At 55.8% G+C, this 21,821-nt stretch overlaps 1 protein-coding gene across 14 annotated transcripts in view; it reads right to left on the reverse strand.

The window, feature by feature from the left end:
• The window catches only part of MICAL2 (microtubule associated monooxygenase, calponin and LIM domain containing 2), a 226,177-nt gene that overhangs the window by 80,201 nt on the left and 124,155 nt on the right, over window positions 1-21,821 (reverse strand). For 4 of the 14 annotated variants that reach the window (XM_070073243.1, XM_051824713.2, XM_070073241.1 and 1 more), the window contains exons 21-26: window positions 20,767-20,889; window positions 17,217-17,279; window positions 12,666-12,773; window positions 11,568-11,754; window positions 9,926-10,014; window positions 8,564-8,666 (exon numbers count right to left, since the gene is read on the reverse strand). In XM_070073243.1, coding sequence (XP_069929344.1) covers window positions 8,564-8,666; window positions 9,926-10,014; window positions 11,568-11,754; window positions 12,666-12,773; window positions 17,217-17,279; window positions 20,767-20,889 — 673 coding nt within the window. Of the gene's footprint in view, window positions 1-4,878; window positions 8,667-9,925; window positions 10,015-11,567; window positions 11,755-12,665; window positions 12,774-17,216; window positions 17,280-20,766; window positions 20,890-21,821 lie in introns of those variants that run through there. The other 10 variants (XM_051824773.2, XM_051824734.2, XM_051824729.2 and 7 more) reach the window with 8 other exon arrangements.

Raw genomic sequence — 21,821 nt, forward strand, 5'->3', positions numbered from 1 at the left:
GAGTCTTAGTTCTTGGACCCTGGCTCCCCCACCCCCTTCCTCCCTGCTGCCAACTCTGAGCCACACCCACAATCCTCTGAGTGACATGGTGGGTGGGCGGGGAGAACTCCAAGTCTCCATAGTGAAGGCAGCCCAGTGACAACCCAGTGGAGCAGGAAAGGCAGGAGCCCGGGGGGCGGGTGGGGGTGGGGGTGGGGCTTTTCCTGCTTGGGCCCCCAGGCCAGGCAGCAGCCCAATCCTCTGCTGAGTGAATGACTCCGTTGCTGCTCTCTCAGGGCAGATGGGGGGTGGTGGGCAAGTCCCTGATGTGGTCCCAGAGCCAGGGATCGGGCCCTGGCCTGGTTGTGCCTGGTATGGGCTGCAGTGAGGAGAGCTGAGCTTCTGGTACCCACAGAGTTGAGGAGGCGGCATCTTTATAAGGGCTGGGTCCCCTGATGCCCTGAGGCGCTGCTCTGCAGGCAGTCTCTCTGGGTCTCTGTTCCAGGCACTTACGGATGATGGGACTCAGGGGGTCAGAGCCAAGTTGAGCCACCCACCTGCCTTGGCATAGGGCCCCAGAGGGAGCTTCAGCCCCAGCCTCTGGCCTGGGGAGGGCGTGGGTGGCGCACTCCCCACCCCACCATGCGTCTCAGACCTGACACCTGAATTGACATCACCCTGGATTCCTGTGTCAGGACCCCCGAGCCCGGGACAGTAGGGAGCCGAGGGAGGTCTTGTGCGACCCTGAGCTGAGAGGCCCAGAGCTGGAGACTGGTGCTCCAGGGCCCTGTGGAGCCACTGTCTGCTGCCAGCCTCAGTCCTGACCCACTATGTGAGCCGGGCTCTGCCAAGACACGGACTTGAAGATGTCGCTCCTGAGAAGGCAAAATGGAAGCACGACCAAACCCCCTTCTCAAAATCAAAGGGCTCATGTCAACCTCGTCCTCCCCATCTCCCTCCTGCGAGGGGGCTGGAGACCAGCACGCCCTTCCCCAGCCCCAGAGGCTGCCTGTTCCCTGGTCTGGGGTCCAGGCCAGCGGGCGAATATTGCACCAACATCTACTGAGGGCCTACTATGTGCCAAGCACCGCTCTACCTGTTGGGCTTATGTAAGTGTTCAAAAGAAAACAGGAAAATCCTGGCCTCGTACATTCCAGCAAGAAAAATGTAAACACACAGTGCACACATGGGAGGAGGGGGTGACCCAAGGTCCCTGCGGGTGGCAGAGACCTCTGAGCGTGGGAGGAGCGGAGTGGCTGGGGAGGGCCGAGAGGGGACCTTCACCATAGGAGGGGTCAGCTGTGGGGTGCTGCGAGGCTGCTGTGGCCAGAGGAGCAGCTGGTGCCAAGGCCCGGGGCAGAGAGTATGGCTGGGACAGAGTGTGTGAGGAAGGGAAGGAGGGGTGGCAGAGGCTGCTGGGATATCCCAGGGAGACACATGCTGGCTAAGGCCGAGAGAGAGAGAGAGAGAGAGAGAGAGAGAGAGAGAGAGAACGCAGAGTTGAGAATAGCTCCAAGGCTTTTGGGCTGAAGGCAGGAAAAAGGGGCTAGCCATTTCCACGGATGGGGAAGATCAAAGGCAGGGACCGTCTCAGGGGAAAATCAGGGATGGAGGTGGACACTGGAGCTGGAGACGCCCAACTGCCGCAATGACATTTTTGCAAATTCTTGCCTTTTTCTATCTGGTATTTACTTTTTAAAATTTGCTTAAGTGTGAACTATTTTTCACAGTCTTTGTCTGTTTATCACTGGACAATCAGTGAATATAAACTGATCCTCTGCCACGTGAGATGCCAGGGAACACCTATTTTAAATGAAAGTTTTGGGGCTGCCTGCAGTGCTGGCATCCCATGTGCACGCCGATTCAAGTCCTAGTTGCTCCACTTCTGATCCAGCGCTCTGCTACGGCCTGGGAAAGCAGTAGAAAACAGCCCAAGTTCTTGGGCCCCTGCACCCTCAAGGGAGACCCAGCAGAAGCTCCTGGCTTCAGATCAGTGCAGCTCAGGCCGTTGTGGCCATCTGGGGAGTGAACCAGCAGATGGCAGACCTTCCTCACTCACTCTCCCTGTGCTTCTGCCTCTGTAACTCTTTTAAATAAATAAATAAATAAATAGATCTTTTTTTAAAAAATGAATGGTTTAAAGACCATGGCAATACACTTCTTTGTCATTACATTAAAAAAAATTTGAAAGGCAGAGTTACAGAGAAAGAGAAGGGGAGGGGAAGGGAGAGGGAGGGAGGGAGGGAGGGGGGAGGGAGGGAGGGAGGAGAGAGAGAGAGAGAGAAAGAGAGAGAGAGAGAGAGAGAAAGGGAGGGAGACATCTCCTATCCACTGGCTTATTCCCCAAATGGCCACAGCAGCCAGGACTGAGCCAGGTTGGAGCCAGGAGCTTTTTTTTGGGTCTCCCATGTGGATGCAGGGTCCAAGGACTTCGGCCATCTTCTGCTGCTTCTCCTGGGTGCATTAGCAGAGCTGGATCAGAAGTGGAGCAGCCGGGACTTGAACTGTCACCAATGTGGGATACAGGCATTGCAGGCAATGGCTTTACCCACTATGCCACAATACTGGCCCCATGTCATTACGTTTAATTCTGATTTTCTCTAGTCTATTTAATATTTTCATTCTCATTAAAAATATGTTTTTCTTAGTTTTTTTTTCTATTAGAGGTTTTAAAGCTTAGAAAGATCTAATAAATATTTAATTCTATTTAATATTTAATTCTGTGTTACTTAAATATTTTTCAGTCTTTAACCTAGTCTCTGGATTAAATAGTAGCCTGGGGCCGGCGCAGTGGCTCACTTGGCTAATCCCCGACCTGTGGCGCTGGCATCCCATACGGGCACTGGGTTCTAGCCCTGGTTGCTCCTTTTCCAGTCTAGCTCTCTGCTGTGGCCCAGGAGGGCAGTGGACGATGGCCCAAGTGCTTGGGCGCCTGTATCCGCGTGGGAGACCAGGAGGAAGCACCCGGCTCCTGGCTTCGGATCGGTGCAGTGCCGGCCACAGTGGCCATTTTGGGGGTGAACCAACGGAAGGAAGACCTTTTTCTCTGTCTCTCTGTCAAAAAAAAAAAAAAAAAAAGAGTAGGAAGCTGTATTGGGGCTCAGCTAGTTAAGCAATGGCTGGGAAATGCTAGCATCTCAGATCGAAGTGCTGGTGTTAGAGTCCCAGCTGCCCCTTTTCCATTCCAATTCCCTGCTAATGCACCTGGGAAAGCAGCAGAAGCAGATGGTCCAGCATGGGCTCCTGTTACCCATGTGGGAGACCCAGATGGAGTTCCAGGCTCCTGGCTTTGGCCTGGCTCAGCATAGGTCATTGTGGCCATTTGGGGAGTGAATCAGCAGATGGAAGCTCTCTCCAACCCAACCCCACCCATTCTAACTGGCAAATAAATAAGTCTTAATAAAATAATACCCTGGGAAGCCCTATTTATGTAGATTGCATCGTCAAAAAAAATCTGAAAACAACAATAACAAAAAAAAGATCAAGTAGGTAAAAGGAACTTGGACTTGAGCAAAGTTAATTAGGCTTCTTTGCTGGACGACTCCTGAGGGACTTACCGTGCTCATGAATCTCATGCTTCTCCAAGGCCCAGGAGGACTGTGAGATCGGTATAAAGCATTTCTCAAACTTTGTGACCCTGAGCCCTTTATTTAGGAAGCCCCTCTTGGGGCGCTACGATTGGAAAATGTTGCTTTAACCCAACTGCAAACAAAAAGCCCAAAGCCAAACTGTAAATTCCATCGAGTGGGGGACTTTTGTCTGATTCATTCCCTCTTGTATTCTCAGCATATGGTAACCGCTCAGTCAATATTGGTTGAATAAACAAATGAGCACGTGCACAGATAAACAAATCAGGTCTAGTCCAGCAAGACTGGATGCCTAATCTACGATGCAGGGAGGTAAGGGGACTTTGTATGGCTTCCTCTTAAGGTGCCTAGGACAAACTGTTGAATAACTCACTTGCCTAACACAGCACCTGACTCCCAGACCCTGACATGCATCCTTGAGTGGGAGGAAAGCATAGCTCATCTGGGCGAGAGTACAGGACCCTCAGTCATGATCTAAGTAGCTCTGAAGGCAGATCCATGTGCCAGCAACAGGGATTGGAGGCCAGGGCCCTAGAAAGGCACTGTGACAGTACAAGTGCACTCACGAAGTTCACAGGTAACTTTTTATACCAGCTACATGTAGGCTGGCGAAGGCAGGTGCCCACCCTGGGAAGGTTGAAGGGCAGCCTTCTTGGGCACTTCTCAGGCTAACTGAGGGAGACCTCAAATCCAACCCTGGGAGCTGTACTCCGAATGGCCCCATGGGGTAAGCCTCAGCACGTAAGATGCTGAGTGACCTGAACCTCTGCCAGGCAGGGCAGGTCTTCTAGATCTCTGGCGGATGAGCATGCCTGCGTGCCCACTGCCACCCTGACACCGATGTCCAGTCCTTCCTCCTTGTCTTCCACCCAGCACTCAGCTAGGCCAGCCTGAAATGTTCAAGACCAACCTTTGCTACAGAGGGGCCTGAATCATACAGAGTTTACAGGTTGAGCTGCTATGGGGCCGTGGGCTTGGGTGTATGTGTGGGGGGAAGAGGTACAGGGAGCTCTCCATACAGACTTGTCCTGAGACCCTCACCCAGTATGCCCAGCACCTAGAACAGCCAAGTACAATGAGTTTTCGAGACAGAGACCGCAAAGCCTGGCCCAGGAGCTTGGGTGATGTTTTCCAAATATTACCCCTGGGTAATATTTCCTTTGAGAGTGCCCCCAGCGCAGCCCCCAGAGAGTCCCGGGTCGCCACAGTGCAGGTCCTGCCAGCAGTTTAGGGAACACGAACCCCCTAAACCGGTCCCCGTGTTGGAGGTTTAAGAAGCTGCCCCAGGCAAAGAAGAGAGGAAACAATGAGCTTTATAAAGAACCATATTTATTTTCATTTACAGCATCAAATACCATAAATAAAGCTAGACATTGTTTGCCGTGTGCAAAATACAGGGTTCTGTGTGGCACTGTAAATGATTACCCAAGGTCATGGACATGCCTTGTGATGAGATGGGGAGGCTAGCTAAGCAGAGGCAGAGGGGAGAGGGCACTCTTTGGTTGACATTCTAGAAAGGGAGGGAGACTCTGAAAGAGAAGACAGGACAAGAGCAACGACTTGGTACTGGCCAGGCTCTGCACACACACGCGGCGAGCATGCAGCACGCAGGGCTGGACAGGCCAGGAGGCTGTGATAGCTCTGGGCACGTGCGAGACAGACACCGCGGGGCCTGGCCTGCAAAGCTCCAGGGTTACTTGGTGTGTTGCTTCTCGTCAAAGACGGTGCTGCTCCAGTGAGGGAGTCAGCAGGAAAGTATGCTTTAAACAGAGCCACGGGGGTCTTAAAACTGGCGGCGGCAGGCCTGGGGTTGGGCTGAGTCATCTCCCAAGGCCATTCTTGCCTGATGGTGTCTGCTCTTGGGGGAGGGTCCCGGGGAGTTACGTGCCAAGGCAGACAGGAAGCACCACAGCAAAACCCTGGGCTCTAGGGCCGGCTGCAAGAAAGGAGTTGCTAGAATCACCGTGATTCCATCCTGAGAACACGGAATGTGGGTCAAATCCCTCCTATGGCTCTGACGTGTATTTATCTCAGAGGCAGAGGGAGAAGAGGCAGGTACGCACGAGCTTTTTCGGCAGCCGCTAGACCAAAGCATCTTTTCCAAGGAGAAGCCCTCCCTATGCGGTTCTGTCTCACAATCAGGGTTAACCCTCCCAACAAGGTACGAGGCTGTGCAGGCACAGGTGGGGAAACAGGCACGGAGACTGGCCCAGAGGAGAGGCAGGGCATGCACTTGGCGAGGACCGGGCTGCTGGCTGCAGGGCAGTGGAACCAGGATACGGGCATTTGGGCTGGACACTACCCCACGCTGTTACCCAACCATGCCACTGAATGAGTCCGTTAGTATGCAAGACACTCACAGTTAGTGCAACCAGTACCACCAGCGGTGGGGGAGAACAGGTGCAGGCAGCGGGTTAGGGGTTAGTACCACTCTCTGAAAATCGGCAAGAAAACCAGTCACCTCAGAGCAGAAGTGGGTCAGCCAAGAAGTGGGTGGAGCACTGGGAGGCTGAAACGAACTGACGGCCACAGTGTAAGGTTGGAAGGAGAGAGAAAGACAGAAAAGAGAATTCAGTGCAGGCGAGAAGGAAGAAAACAGGTGACAATCCAAGAAGGCAGTGCAAGTGCAAATAAGGCAACTGTTAAAACAGAGGACACGTCCCCCAGAGAAGTCACATTTCCCACGGCAGCCCAGCTACTGATCGACGTGAGGCTGGCATGTCGCCAACCCTCCTCCGCGGGAGCCGGAGATGCCTTCAGAACACCCGGCCCTCCTTAGCCCCTCCAGCCCCGTTTTATTCTAGGGTCTCATGTGCATTCTCCAACACATGGTGGAGGCTTCGAGGGTCTCCCCTCAGGACCCATCCCGTGTTGGGTCTGCCCACCAGGGAGGTTCCAGTTCCCAGAACACACAGACGTCTCAGTCTTGTGACCGGCACACCCTGTCTGCCAGAGTAATGCAAACCAGTCTCCCTGGGGCCTATGAATACATTCTTAGAGATTCCACTTAGGCTGCATGGAACATTCCAGAAAACATCTTAGTCCACCCTGAGTGGATGATAGTCTCAAACACATGGCTGTTCATGTCATGACCTCAAAAATGTACTTTCTTATCATGAAACATAAAAGGTATCAAGGGCTCCTCCTGACACGCTGGACATTAAAATCCTAGCAAAAATCCGGGACAACACAGGGCAAGTCATTGGACTGAGTGCAGTTCCAACAAGAACAGAGGCTCTGGTTCCCACGGACTCGGCCAAGGCCATGCCCATTTTTCCCGAGGACTTGCGGGATGTGTGTGTGGACACACAGCCTCCCCAGCCCTTTCTCCCCCGGAGCTCTGGCTCTTCATGCACGCAGGGCTTGCCCGCCTTGTTAATCTCGAGGAATCTCTATGATAACAACCACATGGTGCTATCTTGGGCCCTGCAAATCTGGACATGCAGAGCCCCCTAGGAGGCCTTCCTCTACCAGCCTCTCGATTGCTCAACGGACCCTGCAGCTGTGCACAACCTGGCAGAGTGGAGTGGGGAGAGCTGAGGACTCGTGCAGATGCCCATAGCAAAGACTGCTGGTGGGACCAGGGCTCAGTTTTGCCCTTACTAGCGCATTTGCTCTTGAATCAGCCATCCAACAGCTTGTATGCCCAGCCATACCGGCCTCTCATGGTACGGCAGAGCCTCTCTCCGGAGGTCACTCTCGTTCCTTTGCCCAGGCCGTGTGAAAATGGCCTCTGCCTGCTTTGATCAAGTATGCACGGCAGCTGAGCAGACCACACTTGCAAGCTATGCTGCCTCGCAGCAGCCTGGGGTGCGAGCCACTCCCGCAGGCTCAGAGGGCACCATGGGAGAGGGCAGCATCTTCCACTCCACTCAGCCTGGCCGTGACGGACCCTGAATGGCCTTGGTTCAGCCTGCAGCTGGGCTGCAGGACCAGGCGGGGAGCCCCAGGGTTAAAATGCCCCCAGGGAGTGCTCCATGGTTGGGGCTCAGGGGCTCTCAGCGCAGTGCCCACTGTGGGGAAGGGAAAAGGCGTGCCTGTAGCAGTGTGGTTGAATCCCAAGGTTTTCCCATAGCTTGGAGGGAAAAACCTCTGAGCAACTATTTGACTCCAAAGGAGGACAGACAAGGGACAACAACACCCTGCCGTGTGCTTGTGTAGGTTTAATTCTGTTCTGCCTTGTGTTCCTTTCTTGCAGAAGGATACCGCTTTCACATTGCAAACAACTGGCTCCTATAGTCAGGTGGCACCCAGGCACGTAGACGGAAAGGCACCGTTCAGGAGGTGGCACACGACTGTGTCTGTCGAAGCCCAGATCGATCGCTTTGCAGGCAGTGGCCACTCGAACACACTGCACTGCTGAAGCGACTTGAAAACCGGTAATGAACTTCAAACCCATGTCTAGCCAAATTGACACTCATAGAGGAAAAAAAAAAAAGCCCTCTTGGCTTATTAAAAGTTAAAAATTGAAATGTAAACCCAGAAATATGGCTCGCTTTGGTACAAAAATGTAAAAAGCTATAAAAAACATCCTTCATGTCGTCCCTGGCCCAGCACCGAGAGCAGGTGTTCCCCCTAACGAGGCCAGGCGGAGATGGCCAGTGTGAAATTCTTTGGCTTTGAGCTAAACGGGTGAAGGACCAACACAGCCACAGCACGGGGCACCCATGCTGCCGTCTACACTCTGGGCAGCCGGGGGGGTCAATGGAGCTTGGCCGGGATGCACCTGAGCACCCAGCTGCGGAGGCTCTCCAGGGACTCCTCGGACTCCCTGTACATGGCGGCCAGCACCTCGGAGAACGCCCAGAGGAGCGGCAGCCCCAGGCTCAGGAGCTCGTACGTGTAGCAGTAGTTGTGAGCATTGTCCCTGACATGGAGGCCGACGGCACGCAGGAGTCCCCGAATCCAGTTAAGCAGGCCCCGGGGGATGTCGAGCAGGGCCCCTGGCAGCCTGAGGGGCCAGGCCAGCGCCCTCCTAAAGAAGGAGGTGGAGATACCTGGGGGGCTGCCTTCTGGAGTGCCGATGGCGGCCGCTGCGCAAGAACTTTCGGTGGGCGTGTCTCGCTGAGGGGTGTCCTGCTCTTGCCACGTGCCCTCCTCCTGAGAGAGAGAGAGAGAGAGAGGTCACAGGGAGGGCTTTTAGTCCTCAAGCCTTACGCAGGAGCCCCTGCAACAAAGCAGACTAGGGAGACGACACTCAGGGAGCCGGGCTGACTGTGGCTTCTGCCAGCAGCCCCTGCACCCTGAAAAATCTCAGCTCCAGTTCACTTCCAAAGGTGGTGCCCAATCCGGGCACAGCTCTTCTGGGTGGGGGGAGGGGAGCATGCAAACAAACCGAGCACAGGGGTTCCTGAGTTTCCAGATACCATGCACTTGACCATTGGCCAGCCATCCTACTTCTAACGCTAGATACCAAGTAGTGCTTTGAGCTACAGGTAAAGATGCGGGTACAAGGATGTTCACTGCAAAAACACCTGTCAGACAAAGTCTCACACAACACAAAGGTCCAAAGTGTGGGACCAGGGACATCAATCCCTAGGATCTTTCCTACGCACTAAAGAAACATCCATCCAAAGAACGTTTAATGCCGTAGAAACCCGCTCTTCACAGCCCATTAGTGGGCAGAGGAAGATACAAAGCTGTCGTGATAAGGGTTCCAACGAGGTTCAGATATGTTCACCTAGGGACCAGTCTGGGAGGAGACGGTACAAAAATTTCACATGGTTTCCTCAAGGCTAAAGTGATGACAGGTGACGTGACTCTCCTTCTTTATACCCTTTTATTAATTTCCCTGTTTCTCTACATTGAGCCTATGTTACTCACAGGATCAGGAACACGGTTTAGATTGTGGGTCTTTGCTGCTGTTAAGAAATTCAAATCGGGCAGAAGGTATTTGCTAAGAGCCGCCAGAGGGGGCGCTATCACAGACTGCCTATAAATGCAGCGCACAGATGGCTCTACTGTCATGCAAGAGCCTGGGGAAATGGCTTGGGAAGGGCAAAGGTTGGCCCCATACCGGGCATTCCTGCAAGCACTGGCCTGTGGCCGGTGAGCCTCCGGCATGCAGGGACCCTGAGGTTTTTCTGTGACTGGGCAGGTCGTCCCATCCCTGGCACAAGGGCGAGCTCTTCTCAGCTTTTTTAGACGATGCCTGCTAGCCACGGACCCCAGAGGCCAGCTAAAACACAGAGGCCAAGGGACCTTCCCCCCCAGGGAGCAGCTGCTCAATGGCTCCTCTGGGAGTAGTGTCAGCACCCCCAGGGCCAGGAGAGCTGGCCTGGCTTCAAGGAACCCTGGCAAACCCTTCTTCTATCAAGGGCTCCTCTGCATGTGACCAGCACTTTTGAAACACCACATACCTCCCTCTGTTGCTTCAGCTCTGCCCGTCTCTTCCGTTGCTTGCTGTTGGTTTTACAGTGAATGAAGTGGGGCTTGCAGTAAAACTTGCCTGCAAAAAGAAACACACATGCACACCAAGTTTTCCTCCGGTCGACCAGAGGCCAACGATGGAAATAAGCCCACTTCTGATGCCTCAAGCCAGGGAAATGCCTTCTGCCACGTGCCTTGAAGAAGGAGCCTGAGGGGCCGGCACTGTGGCATAGCGGATAAAGCCACTGCCTGCAGTGCCGGCATCCCATACGGGCACCAGTTCAAGACCTGGCTGCTCCATTTCTGATCCAGCTCTCTGCTATGGCCTGGGAAAGCAGTAGAGGATGGCCCAAGTCCTTGGGCCCCTGCACCCACGTGGGAGACCCGGAAGAAGCTCCAGCTCCTGGCTTCAGATTGGTGCAGCTCTGGCCATCGCGGCCAACTGGGGCGTGAATCAGCGGATGGAAGCCCTCTTTCTGTCTCTCTTTCTCTCTGTGTAACTCTGCTTTTCAAATAAATACATAAGTCTTTAAAAAAAAAAAAAAAAGGAGCCTGAGATAAGGCCAGCTGGATCCTTTGCTGCCCCGGCTGGGGCTCCCAAGGCCCGGCCCACAATCCTCAGAAAATCCTCAAGGCAACGGAAGCCTGGATTCTTTGCCAGACCAGCTGCTGGGTGGCACAACAGACAGCGCTGAGTATCAGTGCCCTCCATCTTTCTCCCCGAGGGCAGATGGCGGCCGTGACGGGGAGGAGGAGACCCGGGCGGGGCACACACTGAGGCAGTGACCACAGTGTAGGGCCACAGGGCACCTCGCAGGTAAGCCCTCCCGGCTCACTGCTGCTGGATGGAAACCACCCAGGCCTTGCTGCTGTGCACCAGGCAGGACTCCACACGCTTCCCAGGAATTCGCTCAGCGACCGTCACGGTCCCCTCCTGAGCCGTGCACTGCTGTCAACTCCACTTTACAGATGAGGAAACTGAGGACCCAAGAGGCCAGCCATAGGTCTGTGGTTATGTGGCGAGGAAGTGCCACAGCCCGGATTTGAACCCAGGCAGTTTAGGTTGAGGGCGGGCAACTGCACGCATGATGCTAGCCTGCCACTCGATACGACGCTGTTGAGAATGACAAGCGCTGAACGTTAGAAAATGATCACTCACGTTAGCCAGCGTGAGTCCTTCACTGGCAGGCAACCCATCAGAGGGGGTATGATTATTACAGTTATTTTTATAATATATAATTGAAAATAGCATTAACATGCCATCATTTATTAAACCTCTACAGCGGGCCAGGTGCTGCGCTGAGCACGTCACATAGGTTATCAGGTTTGAGTTTCTCAGCTACACAGGGACCATGGAGGGTGGTGAGGCTAACAGAAAAATGAGGTATACGAAGCCTCAGCACACATTAGATGCCCCCTAGTGCCTTGTATACTGCAGGTGCCAATGGCTTCCCTTCCTTTAAGCCCCGGGCGGCCTTTCTCTCTAGTAGGGGCTCCCAGTTTCCTTAAACAGCTTGCTTGATGATATCACACTCCCTGCTAAGGAAGAGTGGGGTGGCCCAGAGGCTGCAGAAGGGTGGGAAGCCCAGGCCAAGGCCATGAGCGAGTGCTGTCCAGGCCCACTGGGATTACCTTCATCACAGTCGAAGGCGTAAGTGGCCACACGCAAGGTGGTGTCGCAGATGCTGCAGCGGAAGCACTCGCGGTGGAAAAAGTGGCCCTCGGCACTCAGCCGCTCCATCACGTACACGCGCTTCTTACAGAAGTAGCAGGTGTCGCTGCCGCCCACGCTCAGGGGAAACGCCTTCCTCATAGACTCCTGGGGGTCGGGAGGGAAGAGCAGAGAGTTAGGGCGGACACGGGCTCAAGCGCCAGGCTCAGGCTGTAGGACACTTCAAACAGAACCACAGGGAACTTGTGGGCTGTTTACTGCTTGTGTCTGTACAGCCAAAAGTGAGGGGTGTGAGATGCACGCCCAACACAGAGCCCACTCTGCGGGGGGCCCCCATCCCTCCACAGGCTGGCTGCTCTGATTTCAGGGTGGGAGTGAGGCTGCCTGGGATGATGGAGTGGGCATTGCTCACAGACACGCCTGTCCAGGGACGCCGTCTTGGGGATCCGTGCTTGGGGCCAGAGTCCGCTGCTCTGAGCCAGGTCACTGACCCGGCTGCACTGGGGATGTGTGATGCATCCTTGCAGGGAATTTAGTGAGGCAAAGGAAGTGCATGGCGCCGGCTGTGCTCCCGAACAGGGACACGGACAGGCTGCATCTCCTAGTCACTAGGCAGGATAGGGAGGGCCAGGGCAGGGATAAACCTTGGCGATTCCAGAGGAAGGAGCCAGGAGGAAGCCAACAGAACAGTGAGCTGCTGTCACTGGCGATGGGGCGCTGAAGGGAGACATCAAAGGAGAGGGATGTGGCTGCACTGCTTGTCTCTCAATCCCTGGACACTGGGCCCCGGCAGCACAGGACGTCCGGCTGCGCCAACTGCCAGACTGAGGCCAGAGAGAGCAGGGGCGATGCTGTCCTGGAAATAACTCACGAAGGCTCTGAAATGCAGCCTCCCTCCAACCTCTGCCATGGTCCAGCCCGTGCCTGTCCTCAGCGCCCCCTGGCTCCCCAGCAGAGGAGCCTTCTGGGGGCCTGGCCATCCTCCGTGGCCCGCGAGCCCATCCCGACAGGCCAGAGCCAGTGCCTGCAGGCGGTGGCGGAGGGGGACGCAGCCTTACCAGGTCTGGAGAGCTGGCCTGCGCCTTGGGTCTGTGATCGTTCAAGTACAGATTGACCAGGACTTCGGCGGCAGCCCCTATTCCGCTGGACACTTTCCCTACCGTCAGCTAAGCAAGAGCGGAGGCAGAGGGGACAGAGACAAAGGGAGAGGCCCGTTAGCACCCAGAGAGAAACCGCCAACAGGCTGGACGTGGGACAGGGCTCCACGTCCCCATGCACACAGCACCCGACAGCCCTGGAGAGGCGAGACCAGCCAGGGGGAGCTCAGCACAGGCATTCTGGACATGGGGAAAAGGAGAGAAATAAAATTCCATGGCCAAACGCTGCACCCAGGAGATCCCTGGAGCTGCCAGAACCATAGAGACCGGGAGAGCAGTGAGGGGCAGGGGCTGGGGCAGGTACAGAGTTTCAGCATCACAGGATGAGAAGGTTCTAGAGATGGATGGCTGCATACCTTATAAACGTATTTACTTCCTCTATACTGTATTCTCAAGAATGGCCATGACGGTGAATTTTGTGCTTATGTGTATTTTAATCCAATTAAAAAAAAAAAACTGGGATATGGAGAATATAAAAAGAAACCCTCCCAGGCCTTGGGTAAATCAGGCAATGGGTCTGGAACCACATCCACGTGAGGCCTTTGGGAATTTATTGAGCTTATTATGGCACAGATAGGGTAAATGGATCTCCAAGAGGGGCAAGGCTCTATCTGAAGCCACTTAGCAAACACATGGGCGACTCAGGACCACACTCTGGTCTCCCAACTCCCAGCCCAGGGGCCGTCACACCAGGCTCTCTCATCAGAGGCTGGGAAAACCAACACTGCTCAGGCTCAGTGACTCCCAGCATTGCACCTGTGTCTCCATAGCCTCCAGAAGTCTGTGAGACAGAGAAGTTAAGCAAGGCAAAGAAAACAGTGAGGAACCCAGTCCTCCCAGGAAGACAGCTAAACCACAGTCACCTCCTCCAGGAAGCCCTCCTGTCTAGACAGCTATGGGTCACTGCCTAGTGGGCAGTGGGCCCTGCACAGACCCACAAAGGACCTCTCAGATCTGGCACAAAGTTTTGAACTTCTGCGGTAAAATGGATAGTTGTATGTGCTTCATGGATTCGTGGGAAGGATTGAGTGAGGGAAGAGATGTCTCACTGCCTGGTGCTTAGCAGCAGGGCTGGGCCAGGATGACCTGAAGGGTCATGAGGTCTGCGGCTGGCTTGAGTCCCTCCGGCAGGACCACAGATCTGGGAGTGTGTGGCCGACGGGGTGCCCTGAGCAAGTGCACGGAGCAGGCGGGGAGCTTGCAGCAGGTTGCAGATTGGGTGCTGGGCAAGGCCATCTTAGAGTGGGGGAGGCCACAGCGCGGTATAAATCAGCAGGAAGTTTGGGAAGGGCAGAGTGAGTGGAGTGCCCACAGCCTGCACGGTCCCCTCCTGCTGGTGGCAGAGCCGTCCTCGGGGCCTACGGCTAACTCAGTGGACTCCAGCCAAACTGCAGTGAATAGGGATGGACAGGGTCAGGATGGTGAGAGTGACCGTGTCCAAGGGACCCCGGCTCTGTTCTCATTAAGGAAACCCCAAGGCCCACGCCAACTTTGGAGTAGGTGTCCCAGACCATGTATTCGGCTCTTGGGGACTGTAGACAATGTGGCCTGCTGAGGGGTGGGGAGGTGTCTGATCTTTCAGATTTGGGCAGATGGGGTCCCCTCAGATGCTTCAAGACCTGTCTTTTGTGAGGAGCAGCAGCTGCCAGGCCAGGCACCCCCTCCCACCCTGCCCCACACGGCCCAGCCTGAGAGCCTGGGATACCACTTCTGAGCACACTCTTTGCCATTGGCACCTGCTTCCCAGGCGGGTTCAAGTGCACTGGTGCAGGACAATCAGCCACTGTTTGTCAGACCTCCTGTCCCCCCTACTGGGGACATGGCCCCTCAGACAGAGGCTATGGAATCCAAAGTACTTCCTGGGTTCCTCCAAAGGAATGAGGGGGAGCGCAGGTCTACCCTTGGTACTGCCTGCCCAAGCCCCTGGTGGGCCCAGTGTGTGAGCTGGCTCCCCAGCACTCTCCCAGAAAGGGACCCTGGTGATGCTGTGAGACTCAGCCCAGCTACTGCTTCCCCAACTTAGCAGAGAGTGAGACTACACTTTCCGGGTCTTTAAATACAAGTCTTAATGAGGTCTTATTAATCACTTAGCTAATAAGCACTTTGTGCCACCGAGCAATGCTGACTTGGGAACAATTGCGGTAGCGAGCAGAGGGCTGGGAAGTGGCTGGGTGCTGTCGCCAAAACCTGCATATGTCATTGCAGCCTGCTCAGGGTTCTACCAGCACAGGGCACTGGGCTGGGGCCCGGAACAAGACCACACCTGGTCGGTCCTTCCTTTCATTAAGGGTCATCCGAGGCCGGGGTGAAGATGAGCCTTGCCTGGGGACGGAGCTTTGTCTACTACTTCCCGACTCTGGGTCAGCCATGTTGGCTTCCAGGTGTGAAGATCCGGCCACCTGGCTTCTGCTGGCTCTGGACTCGGGAAGCCATCTGTGGACCATGACCAGCTTTTGTTTGTTCTTTTAAAATCTCTGATCCATGGTGGCTTGGTACTTTCAGATACTAGAAATTGGATTATACACTTGAATGTGAGGCAATGTCAGATTGCCCTCTATGTCTCTTTCCTCTTCCTGTCTTTATTCAAGAGGCAGAGAGACAGCGCAAGAGTGAGTGAGAGAGACACAGATCTCCATCCACTGGCTCACCCTCCAAAGGCCTGCAACAGCGGGGACTGAGTTGGGTCAAAGCCAGGAGCTAGAACTCCATCCAGGTCTCCCACGGGTATGCATTGACAGGAAGCTGGGATTGGAAGTGGAGCCAGGGTTTGAACCTACACTCTCTGATGTGAGAGGCAGGTGTCCCAAGAAGTGTCTCAACCACTAAGCCAAATGCCTGCCCTTCTATATACCTTTAATGCTGTACTCTCATTGTATTCACTGGATCACAGGCCAGTACCTGTGTGTGAGGTACCCTGGGAGGAGCCCTGGGGCAAGCAACTGGGGAGCTACCAGGTTGTCAGGATCCGGAGCAGTAATGAAAAGCTTAACTCATGGAGAGACTTCCAGAGAACTCACCCTAGCACTGACCTAGAATAAGAGCCAGAGGTTCTCACCAGTGTGTCTTGAGGAGGGCTGGGCAGAGGGAGAGCTAGGATTTGGCTGGCAACAGTTAATCTGGAGTCCACTTTGAGTGATCCAATAACAAAGGCCCAGTCATTTTTTTTTTAAAGAATTAATTTTGGGAGCACTTTGGCAACCCTTTATGTAGTTTTCAAAAGTCTCTTAATGTTCAAGGATATATTTTTCACCACCTCCTCTATGTTGAACTCGAATTATTTTTTTGGCTCATTAGAACAAGCTAGATGGTTGGACACTCTAAGTGGGCCATCACCCCGTGTTACATCAGGCTAGCCTCCCACGCACCGCCCTCCTCCTCCTCTTAGCCTCAGCCTCCTCATCTATAAAATGAGGAGACACCAAGCTTGCTGAGCTATAGGAAAGAATCATAAAAAATCTAGGCCACGCCCCAAATGGTGCTGGGTACCAGAAGGCACTGGGCCCACAGTGACCGAGTCCGAAGCACGGCCACGTGTGCAGCTCTGCATTTCCATGTTCTAGAACTTCTTTCTCTGTTCCCTTAGATGACTTTCACCCTCCATGACCATTCATCCTTCTCTCCCCCAGCTGACCTCGATTCAAACATGATGACCCCACTGTGGTCATGCCAACACCACAGGCGTAGGGACCTCCCCAGAGAGGCCCTGCTCAGCCAGTCCTGTGCCCCTCAGCACCACACACAGGGCTCTCTCCTGGATGCCAGCCAGTCTCACACTGCCCTGGGCTGCCCGTCTGCCTCCAGTGTTCACCCCCACGGCAGGAGCCCTGTCTCCTTCTCTGTGTTCCGGGCACAGGGCAAGTTCTCTGAATGAAGGAGGAAGCCGGCCCCTGGGCCTTTGTTTCCAGACAATGCTAACTTCCCCCTGGGGCCTGGACCCCAGCCAGGGATAACAGGTGTCCGGGCTGCACCTGTCCACAGACTGGAGCTGCTGTGACTATATGGCTTGCTCTGAGCACCAACCAAGCCCACACAGGCCAGGCAGGGTGAGGGTGAAGGGGGTGAAGCCAGGGTCTCAGGGCTGAGGCCGCCTGGGAAGGGGAACTTCCACGTGTCCCTGGGCCCAGCTGAGCAAGGACGTCTTCAGGGAGGAGTCCCTGGGTGAGAAAAGAGCAGAGGACAGGGACTCGATGCCTCAGACATGTGCCCAGGGTGAGGGAAGGGGAGGAAATGAAACTGCTTTCCTGGAAGGGGTCTGGAAATCTCACGCTCAGAGCTGAGACAGGCCTTTGGGGCTGTGAGCCCCTGGTGAGCCTGGCTCTGCCCCCTGCAGTCCCCTAGCTGCAGGCACCAGGGTATGGACCTATGCACATTAACCCTCGCAGCCCCGCACGGTGGCTCTGCCGAGCCCCTGGGCAGGTGAGGCAGCCGTGGTGTAGGCAGGCTCTCACTCACCTGAGCTGGCACTGTTCTTAAGCGCCCGGGATAGACAAGGCCACTTGAAGGTGCTGACATTCCCTTTAGAAAGAGGAATCAACATGCGTTTCAGAATTCCCTCCCGCTGTGCATGAGCACCAGCCTGGATGCTTCAGTCGCTGCGGCATTCCGGCACCTGGCACCCTCAGCATTCCAGCTGCCGCCATCTCCATCTTATGGGTTAGAAAACGAAGGCGCAGAGCAGTCCGCTGCCTTGTGCAAGGTCACACAGTGAGGGACAGGTGTGCAAGTCGGACTGCAAGCTTAGATCCTTCCCCGTGTAGCGCTGTGCTTCCCTGTCACCTACCGGCACCTGGCAAATTAAAACCCCCAGGCTGGATGCACACTGGAGACCTGGAAGATGCTGCCTAGCTCTTGCCCTGTGACGGAGGGAGGGGCCAGGAGGCTGGAGGCGGCCCGGGGTCCATCCTGCAGATTCACCTTTGCACCCAGTGAAACAAGGGCAGGATGCCCAGCCAGAAGGGCCCAGCATTCCTGCTTCCCTCTCCTATGCAAATGTCTAGAGGAAACCCTGCAGATCCGGTTTTAAAACAAACACTCCAAGGGTAGACAAAGCTCCTATGGCGATGCTCATTGCTCTTCTGACCCAGGAAGACTAAGCTGGGGTTCCCAGCCCAGTGAAACGGTGCCCTGGCTCAGCTGTGCAAGTTCAGTCGCCATCTTGTCCTTGCCGGAGCTTGCCAGTCTCAGCAAATAGCCAGCGGTGCTCATCTAAATCCACCGTGGCCTCCCTTCTTGAAGAATGCAATTAATGAATGGATGGTTGACGGGGAGCTGGTGCCACCAGAGGAGGGCTGGTCTGTGGGGCTGGGAGAGAAAAAATGGTGCTGGCGACATAACACTGGGCGTGGTGCCCATAGGCCATGGTCATGAGCGACAGACTCTGGCCAGGATCTGGGCTCTAAATGAGGAAGCGTGAAGACCGCCTGTGACTGTCCAGGCCAAACAAAACCGACGGCTCACTCGGAATTAAAGCTGCCGTCGATGCGAGAGCACGGGCAAGTGTAGTCTGAAGGTAGAGCCCTGGCTACAGCCCTTAAGTTGGTGACAAGTTTTCACACCTGGGAGTGACCATTCCTGGGCCCTCTGAATTGAGGTGTAAGGCTCTGGGGGGCAGGAGCCGGGACACGCCGCCTGCCAGGAGGAGGTTGCCAGGGACCAAGCCTCAGAGCATTTTCTCCCTCTGGCTCCCCTGCGCTGGGGAGACGCTGGGGCACCGGGCAACGAGAGCAGGATTCATCGAGGCCCCAGACTCCCGCCAGGAAGAGCCTCTCGGGGCTGCATCTCACGCACCCAGCACAACGTTAAGGGGCAGCCAGCTCTCTCCTCGGGGAGGCTGTGCTTCTGCCAGGTTCTGAGTGTGCAAAGCCCAGAGCTGAATCAACAGCATGTGGTGGCGGGGCAGGGGCTGGGTCGGGGCTGAGGCTGGCGAGGTTCTTTGTACGACCGACCACCGACCGCTGACAGCTGAGACCTCCTGGCCTTCCCTAACTGCCTGAAACTTACTAGTATGTGATCACTTTTTTGTATTATTGTTCAAGACTACTCTCCCCCTAGTACCCCAATCCCAGGCCTCACAGGGCAGGAATTTAACTCTTACTCGCTGCCTGGGGTGCTTGACACCGAGTTATCATTCCATATTTGTTGAATGAATGATTGAATGTTTGCTCACTGCTTAATGAATGACATTGTATTAATGCTGCCTGAACAGCCCAGTGGAGAAGCAGCCGGAGGCCTCCACGGGGGTGACGCAGATGTGACGGGGCTAGGCCACCATGAATGCCTGGGTCAGACCTCACGGCTCTGTGTGCTCCCAGCAGCTTGTCTCCTGCCATTGTCAGAGGAGCAAATGCACACCGGAAGCCAAGTCATGCAACCCAGGGAAGGGGTGGCTTTTCTTGCTCCAGCTCTGCCCTCGGCTCTGAGAAACGATGGACAAGCCAGGTCCTCGTGCAGAAGGAAGAGCAACAGGGACGGGAGGGGCCTTGGTGAAGTCGCCCTGATGGGCCTGGGGTCACAGGAGAGCAACTGGACCAGAGGGAACTAAGGCCTGGGCCAGGCAGCTCAGCCTGCACCGGGGTCTGTGCAGAGTGCCCTGGCCCCTCCTGTCACCTCATCAAGGGTGCCAACGACCTTTCCCCGCAGCAGGAAGTACCCCCCACCCCGGGTAAGGCTCCTTTCTATGCGGATGGCAAGGGGCGCACATGCCTGTTTCTAGCCTGTCAGGGGCCAGGAACCATTCTGCTACTGCGGAGAACGTGAAGGTCCGCAGCCCGGGGGACTTCAGCCCGAAAGCCAGCCCAGGATGGAGGCCGAACAAGATGCTAAGTGTCTTGGTATCCTGCCTGTGGCTGTGTCGCATGGGGCCTGGGCGGGCGGGGGCGGGGGGCGGGGGTTGGAGCTGGGAAGACTCCTTGCTCTTTCCTTGGGAACCTACAGCTACCGTGCTCCCCACAGAGCTGGGGGCCCAAGGAGCGGCATCTCCAGCTGCACCCCAAAAGGCGGCTTCTAATCTTTCTACAGTGTGCCAGCAAGGAGCCAGTTTCAGCACCGGCCTAACGGCACGCGGCAGCCCAGCAGAGCCTCTATAGGGCAGCTCAGCGCAGCTAGCCAAGCCTCGGAGGGGAGGCACAGGGACTGGGTGTGCTAGACACCAGACCTGTCCCCGGGGCAAGAGCTCACACCGTGGGGGCTTCCTGTGAATTCCAATGCTCTCACAAGCCAGAGGCCAGGCTCCCCAAGCCCCTCTTCTCCCCTCTCCTCTCAGGGGGCTGCCTTTGTGCCAGGTCACAGGAGGACACACGGAAAACGTGGAATGTGCCTCCAAAGCACGGACTGGATGCTCCAGCGGCTCCCTGCGGCCCGGAGGGTGAAATGAAATTCCTTAACGTGAAAGGTGTGCGCTCACTTTACCCTGACACACGACGCCCTGCAGACACTCTGATCCCTGAGTTCAAGTCCCGCCACACATTCTGCCTCCTGGCGTAATGCAGGTCTGCCTGCCTGCCTTTGCACACGCCAGCCGCTCCCCAAGATGCTCCTGGCTCTGCACTTCTCTCCTGCAGAACCCTCCCACCCAGCCTTCACCCCCTGGCTGCCGAATGTTTCCCACGCTTCTCCCCTCTCTGCTCCCGCAGCCTTGTCCTGAACTGCATCTTGTTAGATCAACGCTAGCCACACATCGGCAACGTCACACAGTACAATGCAGCATTCCCACACCAGCATGCTGTTTCTCATCCAAGCTCTGTAAGGGCACCGCGCCCCGTGCCGCTGCGGGCTCTGGGAGGTGGCTGGTGGGTACTCATGAATGCTGCCCGGTCAGTGAGCGCCGCCTGGCAGGCTCTCGTGGGCTGCCCGTTCTGCTACGCTGCATGCTCCAGCGCAAAGCCAAATCAGCTTCCAGGGCTGCTGTAAAATAGCTCACACACGTTCAGCCCAGCGCAGCGCGGCCGGGCTCCAGATGTCCATCTGTGCAGCGCGAGGGAGGCGAACCACTGAGGACAACTACCTTTCTGGAAGAGGAAGCAGTGTTGACAGCCGGCGGAGAGGGTGGAGCGGAGTCAGGAGATGGAAGGCAAGAGGGAGGAGACGGAGGATGAGTAGGAGACAGGCCTTTAGTGAGCAGTTTATTCTGCACGGAACAGAGACAGAGGAAACTAGGATTATCCCAGGGGACTGCCCAGGCACGCCTGCCTCCACGATGCGGCCCCACGCCCGTGGCCTCAGAGCACAGGGCCAACACTGGGCTTGTGGCTCGGAGCAAAACTGAAAGCTCTGCCTTTGGAGCCAGGCAGGATTATCTGGCTCCTGGTTACGCCGCATTCAGCTACAAAGTGTGCCAGCTCCCCCGTCACACCAAAACAGCTGCAGCAATGCTGTTTCTGCCTCCATCCGCCCCGGATGCCAGGGCTACTGACGGAGCTTGGCGTGAAGTGGCAGCTGCAGGCTTAGGAAGGGGGCACCGTGGGCTGCCTCGGGGCAGAGGGCCCCAGCAGGGGCTCGGCAGCTGCAGGCAGACAACTGTGCCGGGCAACCCTGAACATGAACTGAACATGAAGCCTTGTGCGCACATCAGTGATTCTACCTCATCTGGGAGGTCAGCGTGGAGCAGAGAAGTTTGAGAGGTGGGCTCGCGGCCAGGGACAGGGAGCCGGCACTCACGGTCAGCTCACACCTCCCTGGGAGCACACGCTCTTCTCCCCAGCAAGTCTCCAAACCAGGACCTGACTCGGAGGGGGCTGCACTCCCTGGTCTAAGGCAAAGTCACTCTCACTGGCCCGACACTGCCTCTTGCCAAGCAGAACCCAGCTGACAGCACGAGCTTGACCTCATCCTTTAGGGTCGCCTGTCAGGGCCTCAGGGAGATGTCTCCACCGTGCCCCTAGGCATCGCGAGCAGCTGGTTTGCTTTCACCTTAAAGGCAGTGTTACGCTTGCAGTTGGCCAGCATGCCCTCTTTGCGTGGGCCCTTCGGAAGCTCCAGGCTGGCTCAGAACCTGTCTGGGCTGTAACAGTCCGTGTTTCTGCTTAGTAGCATTTTTTGTTAACGTGAGCTCAAGCTCCT

The sequence above is a fragment of the Oryctolagus cuniculus genome, chromosome 1 (genome assembly GCF_964237555.1).
Source record: "Oryctolagus cuniculus chromosome 1, mOryCun1.1, whole genome shotgun sequence".
Lineage (NCBI taxonomy): Eukaryota > Metazoa > Chordata > Mammalia > Lagomorpha > Leporidae > Oryctolagus > Oryctolagus cuniculus.